This window comes from Triticum dicoccoides, chromosome 7A (genome assembly GCF_002162155.2).
Source record: "Triticum dicoccoides isolate Atlit2015 ecotype Zavitan chromosome 7A, WEW_v2.0, whole genome shotgun sequence".
Taxonomy (NCBI): domain Eukaryota; kingdom Viridiplantae; phylum Streptophyta; class Magnoliopsida; order Poales; family Poaceae; genus Triticum; species Triticum dicoccoides.
In genome coordinates, this window is record NC_041392.1 from 571,233,244 (window position 1) to 571,242,555 (window position 9,312).

A 9,312-nucleotide genomic window follows, 5' to 3' on the forward strand; every position below is an offset into this window, starting at 1 on the left:
GCGTCCGCCTGCACCCCAACGGCGGCTACTACGCGGAGGTATGCTCCGGCGATCTCCGGCTCGGCCTCGGCACGTACGGGACGGCGCGCGAGGCCGGCCGCGCGTACGACGCGGCGGCGTGGCGCCTAGGCCGGCCGCGCGGCCAGATGAACTTCCAGAATGTCTACACGCTCCAGCAAGCGCTCGACCGTGCCCCGCCGCGGCGTCTGAACACGGCACAAGACCGTGCGGAGCACGCTGAGCGGCAGTGCCGCCTCCTCGTCGCCCAGGAGGACGAGCGGGTCATGGCGGAGTGGCGGCGCCGCCACCCGGAGGACGTCGCCTATGAGCAGTCCTACTGGGCAAGGCGTCGCGAGGAGGACACGCGAAGGCGCCGTGAGGCGCGGTTGGACAGGCGTCGGCGCAAGGCATTGGCGCACGCGCAGTCCGATCTCGTTGAAGCAGGTGGGCAGTCGTTCTTCACGCCGGATAATGATCGGTGGTTGGACATCTGGCTGGATACCTCGGACGACACCGCCGAGGAGGATGACGATAGTGATGATAGCGACTTAGACTAGTTTTTTTTATGCAATCTATCTCGTGTTTTATCGTTTGTTGTTTTAAATTATTATGCAATCTATGTTTCCGATGTAAAATACCTTTGTATCGTTAAAATCTATGCAATCTATCTATTTTCCAATAGCCTAGAATAAGCGCGCGCTGTTTTTTTACGCGCTGCTGAAGCGGCGCACGCGCTGCGTTTTAGCGCGGCTGCTGGAGCGGGCGCAACGCGCCGCGCCAAACTAGCCGATACGCACGCGGCATATGTGTTTTTTACGCGCGGCGTGACCGGCGCCTATTGAAGATGCTCTAACGTCCCAACCTGCATGACCCCATGCGGGCAAAGACATTCAGTTTGAGGGCGCGACGGGGGAGGCTTGACGAAGTGAACTGCAAGGAGTGTCGTGCACCTCTCCCTGTCACCGCGGCTTGCCTATTTTCTCACTCTCTCGTGTCGTCATGTTCTCCCATCACCCCATTCGTGGTGTCATGGGTGGTTATGGTGCTGCTCATGCCAAACAATTAAGGTCTACTAGTATCACATGCGGTTCATCCTGGAGAAGAAACCATGGCACCCAGTGAGCTACAAATAAAGCCCAATGCCAAGACTTGCACAAGCATAAAATCTTTGGTTCTCCTTTTACATAATGGAATTTATGGTGTTGTTCTTAATGTTAAAGCATGCAAAACAATCTTAAAATTGTAATGTGCCATGTTGCCGTGAAATTGGAGTAATTCATTGAAATTGTAGGGCGATGCAGTTTTATGATGTAGAGTGGCTTATTGACAGTGTTTAGTTTGATATAGAGAAATTGATGGGCGCAACAAGCCAACTACGTGCCATTCTCACACCACGGGTATAATAGACCAAATCAGCTCACAAAGTTACCAATACATACATCTCTACTATTAAAGGAGAATCGAACGTCGTGATGGTTCGACCTCCTTCTTCCCGCCTACGACAGCGATTGACGAAAAATCATCAGCGTCACGCGAGGGCCACGATCGCAGCAGCCCAAAAAACATGCCACTCAGCCCACGTACGCGAAAACTGATCATTTTTTCCCACGATCGATCCTACACCGTTTTGTCCACGCGAGCCCCACGACGCATGCGCTCCTTCCACGATCCCTACGAGCCCGCAGCCTCGCATTTGATCCCCTCGATGAAGAGGCGCTCTCTTTGCGCAGCCTCGAGCAGCCACCGCCGCCATCACCATCCCCACGCGGCCGCGCCCCGCCAGGCGTCGTGGGAGCTCGTTGAGTGCATGCTGGGTCTCCTGCTCTCCGCTAGCAGCAGCGGTCGCCTGCTACCACGCCCCGGCCCTCCTCCGGTTCGTGGTCGGTCATGGGGTCAGTGGATCTCGCCGTCCAGGCATCTGCTGGAGTAAGGTGACGACCACCATCGCCTGGCTCCGCCGCTCCGCTACCATCTTCGGTAGATATGTCGAACACACTCATACGGTCATACCCATCGCGTCTCGCTCTCACCTCCTTCCCGGTCCGGACACGCTCGCCCTGCAAGCCATCTACGCGACGTCGCCGCCGCCTCTCCGATCTCTCTCTCACCCCGTCGGACGCCGCTGCCTCTCTCTCGTCTTTCCCGATCTGATTGCGGTGATGGGAGGAGGAGCAGCGAGGTGGCGGAAGGAGATGGGATCAAGACAAGCGAAGAAAGTAGCAGTGTCAACAACAAGCGTCAGCGGCCGATTTGGCAGGGAAAGGATTGAACGACAGGTTGGTGCGGCTGATTTGGCGGGAGCATAGCAGCCACGCCTGGCCTCTTCCCTGCTTTTTTCTCTTGGATGTTCCACCTTTTTTCTCTGGGGTGGCAATGGGTTTGACGGGTAGAGGAATTGCCTATCTCCAATGACGGTTGTGGGCTGGTTGGTTCTTCACCGAGGAATGAACAGAGAAATTGCTTCTCAAAGGTAGTGTTGAATACCTCGGTTTTTAGGGAGTGTTGCATATCTCGTTGAAGTTTGAACATAGATGAGATTGATTATCTTTGCAGCTCTCTGATGTTGTGCACTTGGGGACTAGATTGATTACTGAATTTTCCACTAAAGGTATATATGCTTGATCAGTAGTGTGCTTATGTCGATTGATAATGATACATATTTTGGTGATACACAATATTTGTTATACGTATATAGGAGTGGTTATCAACCTATTGTTAGTTCTGCAACCTGTTACTTATATACATTAAACATTTCAGATTGGGTGGTCTCCGGTTGAATTTCAACGGTCCAAGGATTCTGTAGAAGTACAAGATTTTAAAGATAAAGGGCTCACACATGGTCATAAGAATGAAGGTGGAGTGAAAGGAGGAGTGGAGAGAAAGACCTCTCTCTCTCTCTCTCTCTCTCACACACACACACACACACACACACACAAGTACACCTCTGTTATCTTTTTTTTATGTAACCATGTCAGTATTTCCTTCTATCACAAGGCAAGTTTGTTCCCATGATGTTATGTTTCACAAGGGGATACCCATTTATTGTCTTCCATTTTATACCTGAATAAATCTAGTCCGAGGTTACCTAATCTTATACTAGAATTTCAGAATTTACCTATATGTTTTTTTACATGTTCAACACATGTTCTTATTGCTAAAGTTGTCCAAACATGATTGTACAGTGGATACAATTCTTTTAAATAATTGGTGTTGTGGTATTTGTGTGGCACTGATCAAACAACATATGAATCATTGTAATCACCTACTAATATATTGTATGATAGTAAAGCTGAAACTTAGAAACAAGCAGGAACTACCAATAGATACTAAGAGTCCCAATAAATACTTTTTGAACCTACTATCTTTGGAGAAAGATGTCAGCATCTAAATGTGTGGCATAAAAGTTTGACAGATAGAATGGTGACAAATTGTGTTCTCATGGTCATGCTATATATTGTGTTAAGTTATGATTCCAAGGTTTTTATGGTATTCAAAGAATACGGACCATCAAAACATGAACTCTCTTCTTCATCTACTGAAATGTTCTTCCTTGCAGGTTATCCTCTGAAGAGTGACAAGACATGAGTTGGGCCATTTGGTATGAGCTTAATCGTAATAACTGGTTACAGAACAATAACTACAAATTTAAAGCAATACTAAAGAGCCACCCGGATTAATAAAACTGGGAAAAATAACTCGGAAATAAAAAAATTGGAAGCTCCGTTGCGGGACTCAGACCTAACCATTCAAAGGAGAAGCAGTGGGAAAGTTTTGAAGATTGTTGTATGAGCTTAACAATTTAGAATAGTTCTTAGCTGGTTAATAGGATTTAGGATCACAAGCAGATTTTTTACACGCCGTCTACAGGGAGTTCTCAATACGTTATTATTTCTCATTTTTAGTGTCACACAATGCATGGAGTTTTTGTAGATTCAAAATTTTAGCGTCTTCTTTTTTCCTCCAAGTAGTATGGACCAAATTTTCATTCTTCATGTATATTGCAGCTTGAATAATATTTAATTTCCCTCAAGAGTTATGCACTCCACATACTTCTCTCTATGAGATTGGAAATCTGTTGTGCATTATGGAATATCTTTTTAATTATTTTTCTTTGAAAAGCATATCACAGAGTTCGGAATATCTGAAAAATATTTGGAATAACATAGCAAGTTGTGTACGCCTACCTTTTCCCTAAAAATCACATGCCCTTTTTGATTTGGAAACATCTGTATATTCTAATTCAAGAAGCGTCAGGAATATATATTTTTATCAATCTAAACAAATTTTGTAGGAGCGATCAAAATCTGAGGGTTGCATAACCAGTTGGTGTTATGTTTACACATGTTTTAAGTACATATCATGTTGCAGTACATAGCCAGGGGCATTGGGGCTCCCTCCATGGTCTGATCTACTCATGCTCCGACTGATGTATGTACTCCTGCTGCGACTTCACACAGAATAGAGAGAGTAACATTATTGGTATGTATATGCATTCTTTCTAGCTACAGAAGCAAAGATCAAAGTTTGTCCATTACAACTACTCAATTAGTAGTTCAGCATACTGTTTCTAAAATAATAGGTCAATCATGCATACTTTTATTTGTACAAAATTGTTGCAACAGATAGTTACTCTGTACTGTTCTAATTTAATCCGGCAGCTGTAGTTGTTTTAAAATGCTACGAAGCTTAGTAATGGAGATACCGCAGATGGTTGAATGGTCGCTTGCTGATTTAATTCACGCTTGGTTCTCGTGTTGATGAGATCAAAGGCCTCTTTGCCCCCTCCACCACTGTGTAAACGATGTACTTCTAACTCTTTGTTCTTATTTTGTATTGGACATTTGAATTAAATAAAAGGGTTTATAATGCTAGATGCTTTCACTTTTTCCTTGTATAGCCAAGTTTAAAACAAACACTACTTCAGTAAATGCTTGTACTCTCCCTCTCTAAATTCAGGTTTTTGCTTAGGGAGTTTTCTATTTGCACGCAAGATTGGCGTGAGGCATGAAACAAATCTTTGGTGAAACAGAAGAATCCCTTTGGTTTTTATTGATTTCACTTTGTTGGGAGGGTTTGTAAACGATAGCTGTTGTCATTTTCCCTACTGTATATCTATGTAGCATAAAGAACTTTCAAAATGAATTTTGTTTTCTCTAATACCTTCATTTATGTTTCATTTGCACTCATACCGACTGATCTAAGCTTCTGAATGAATTAGGTCACTCGCCAACACTATATTTAGTAGATGAAGTGCTCTATCATATCTTTGCATCCTTACTAATTTTTTTTATAAGAATAGTCTGCAAGTATGACTGCGGAGAGCTTAGAATGTGCACTGTCTAGACAGAGTCTTCCAATGAGATATTGGTGCACCTCTTTTTTATCTCGTACTCATCTCACTTTTTTGGTAGAGGCTCAACCAATAGAGGGACTTGGACCTGCCACTCATGGACATACTTGTTGATGTATATCAAGAAGCAAAACTTCCCTTGATTCAACAAAATGTCATCATAGGATGTTGCAGCATTTGTAATTTATAAAATAACATCATAATTGATGGAGCCAGTATCAACTATGAACTTGTTTCACATTATTGAAGCTTTTTTTTTTACCTTGATTATCCATAGGCCCAACCCCAACGGTGAGGACATACAAGGGGAGTTGGTGCCTGTATACTATTTTTTGGCACATCGTTGTTCATTTCCAGTGATACATGAAGACCAGTTTATAGAGAAGTGCCCAATCCATAGCAAGTATATAGACTACTGACTTCCGAAATGATGACAATGCTAGAGCAAGGACAGATGAACATAATGGAGGGGGCGGGGGGAGGAGGAGACAATGAGAAAGATGCTTGACCGAAAGACCACTGAGTTTTTATGTCATGCTCAAAAAAAGAGACACGATACTGTTGAGGCGAAAAGAAGCGGAAGAATGAATCGTGCTGCTATATGGATGGATACCACATGCTATCACGTTTGACATAGAATCTGAAATACTCCCTTCGTTCCAAAATAGATGACTCAACTTTGTACTAGTTATGGAGGGAGTACATCATTTTTCTCTCCTCCCCTGTCATTTGACATACAATTCCGAAATGCATCAATTATTTGATCAATGTATTTTTTTGTTATTCCGTGGCAACGCACGGGCATTCAGCTAGTATTAGTTCATGCCAGATCAGCTCCAAAGATGACCCATACATAGGAGTAGATATTAGTTCATACTTCAGAGTAAAATCCTCCATACATTTGTATCAATAGCTAACATTACAGTGCCAAAATGGATGGGCACGACAACTCCCGCCATTAAATCAAACCAACGCGCCTAAGACCGAGACCGTTAGTTCACACGGAAATCAGGTATACCATCTGCATGCATATCGATCGGACATCTCCGATGCGTTCATGATGGATCAGCAGCAGCTGAGCTAAGTTACTAGTAGTAGGTGGAGTTTTTGTGGACGTCTAGGATGGCGAACATGAGGTGGACGAGGTTGGCGAAGGCGGCGATGAGGGAGACGATGACGGCCGCCATGGCGCGCTCGCAGAAGCTGCTGTAGACGTGGCACACCTTGCCCCAGCGCACGTGGGAGTTGCCGCGCTCGCCCAGGATGCCGAACTCCGCGGCCGCTCCCACCGCCGAGAACAGCAGCGCCTGCACCACCAGGTCGCCGACCATCAGCGGCACCACCGCGCTCCGGCTGCGGCATGCCGCCAGCGCCACCGCCGAGAAGATGCACGCCATCACGTTCGCCACCACGAAGTACCTGCACATATAATGTTTGCTGGTTAGTTAACATTGGATCAATGGTTCATCACACAATAACAATATTATTACAAAGTTTAAGGAGAATATATCGAATGTCGCTGCCCAAGTGTTAGCGCCGTGCATACAGTTGGAACGCTACGACGTACACCCTGGGCGTAGAGCGGTGCAGGTGATGACACGTACTGAACGTGCGCTGTCCGGTCCGGACGTCTAGCTGTTCATGATGTTGAATGTGCGTACTGTATCAGGGATCTACGTCATTTTCGTGCTTAAATTCCTTTGTAGTGGTCCTTAATAGCTATGTCTGTTCTGCTCAAATTAGTTGCACACAATGTGTACGAACAACATCTCTAATAATCAGCAGCAGAGAAAGTTGAACTTCCCGGAATTAATCCATGAGTACTAATTAAGCAACGTCAACCTAGCCTATGAAGCAACCCTTTTATCGACAAAAGAAAAACAGTTTTGCTGAAACACATCTAGATGTGTCATAAGTATTGCACATCTAAGTCCTATGTCATTGATCTTACATTGAAATTAGTGTGGATATTTTCTTTTTCTTTTTTCTTTTCCTCTTTTATGCATGATTCACTCACTTAGATGCGTAATAACTAGAGCACATCTAGATGTGCCCTAGACACACCCAAAGAAAAACACCACATATGTATACTGCTGCTGTTTCATTTCCATGAACTCTGAAACAAGCGGACACGTCTCTGGCCGAAAAGAATCGATCTCGACAAGCATGATCACGACAATCCTTTCGGAAATCTCTATCCGTATCGCACATATCTCCGCCTTTTGTAAAAGGCCGAATCGCTTGGCGGCTGCTAGCTTCGGGCCGGAGCACATCCATCAGGACGAGCACGTCTGCCCCACCGTGGATGTGACGGATGAGCTGGGGCTTAATGCATGCACCCATCCGATTATCCATCCATCTCTTTCCGCAATAATGCCGCGCGGATCGGCCGATCGGTCGGGCCAGCCAGCCAGCCACGTACGCGGCCCGCTGAAGATTCATGCGTTTCTGGACGACGTGGACAAAGCGGAAATCATCTTACAATTTCTTCCCGACCACCACCAGAAAGATCGACGTGGGCATTACTTGCACCGCGTTCTTGATGGGCACAAAAGCTATCGGCCCTTAGGCCTCGAGCGAAGCATTCAGGTTAGCCATTAATTGGTTGCGGCATCCTTGTCTACGGTGCACTGCAAAGGTTCTTTCTAGGTAGGAGAAAGAGAATGTCTTGTTTGCACGTGGAAACTAAAGGTTCGGTCGAGCAGTGAGCGGTAGGAATCAGCTGGACGGACACGCACGACACTGCATCTCCTGCGGACCGTCGATCCCTCTCACCCGGAGAAATTCTTACGGAAACAAGGAGGGGACGGTGAAAGTGTGTAGTGTAGAAGCGCTTTTGCCTAACTGATGAAACTGAAATTTGCTGTGTCTGGAACGGCAAACGCTGCTAGGTATAGAGCTGCTTTCGGCCGAAATGGCATGCATTTGTTGGCCTTGACTGGACTACAGTAATGCTACTCCAGTGCAGCAAACTTTCCTAATTAATGAAAATGACAACATTTAATCGGTTGCCTGCATGTGCTTCTTGGCTGGCCCATTTCGCAAACGTACGCGGCGTCGATCTTGTATCTTTGTGCCAGATAGGTACAAATGTGTACGTACTACTGCTGCGGACGTACTTGCATCATGAACGTCCGATCGATATCCGCCGAACAAACAACATATTAAAGGAAGCGGAAGGAAATCCCACAGGGAAGAAACAAATCTAGAAGAGCTGTTCACTGGAGAACGATGGTGTGGTGTGAATGTGTGACTAAATGTAGTGCTGGCGGCCAGGAAGAGGGAAGAATCAGGTATGGGAGCGAGCGCTTACACGAAGGCGGAGGAGTAGGACCACTTGGCCGTGACGGGGACCTGCAGCGGCGGCAGCGTGTCGGCGATGGTGACCTGCACGGTGGCCGTCTGCCGGTCCAGGCCCATCACCACGGCGGCGACCAGCGTCGCCGCCAGGATGAACACGCGCAGCGCCACGCCGCACCCGTCCACCGCCGGCTTGCTGGGCGCCGCAGCCGCCGCCGCTCCCATGTAGCTCCTCCGGCTGCCGGACAGGCTGCCCGCGCCGCTGAACCCGGGCTTCCCCCGCGACTCCATTGCCGGACGGACGCCGGTCTTTTGGGTAGCTAAGCGGTGCGGTCGTGGTGTGGCACGGAGAGCGTGCGTCACTGACTCGCTACCTGAGAGAAGGAGCAGCCTAGGCGTGGTTGGCTCTATGCAAGAATGCGTTGGACGGGGATCGATACTTATGGTTGGAAGTAGGTTGGGGTCACCGCGATGAGCATGGCTACCGCTCACCGTCTTAACGGGTAACGAACTGAGGTCGACTGGATTTTTTGCCGCCCAATAAGTGGAGTTAGCTCAGATTTACTCAAAGTCTCGGTTAATTCAAACAGGATTGCTATTTCACATCTACTCCGTCCATTCGGAATTTGTCACAGAAATGAATGTATCTAGATGTATTTTAA

The 9,312-nt window shown here is 46.7% G+C and overlaps 1 protein-coding gene across 1 annotated transcript; it reads right to left on the reverse strand.

Annotated features, from left to right (window-relative positions):
- Window positions 1-6,193: 6,193 nt before the first annotated feature.
- On the reverse strand, window positions 6,194-9,073 carry LOC119331727 (CASP-like protein 1E1). Its single transcript, XM_037604894.1, has 2 exons — window positions 8,664-9,073; window positions 6,194-6,769 (listed from the first exon to the last, which is right to left on the reverse strand). The coding sequence occupies exons 1-2, from the start codon at window positions 8,939-8,941 to the stop codon at window positions 6,439-6,441; spliced, it is 609 nt and encodes a 202-aa protein (XP_037460791.1). The 5' UTR covers window positions 8,942-9,073; the 3' UTR covers window positions 6,194-6,438.
- Between the last annotated feature and the right edge of the window lie 239 nt (window positions 9,074-9,312).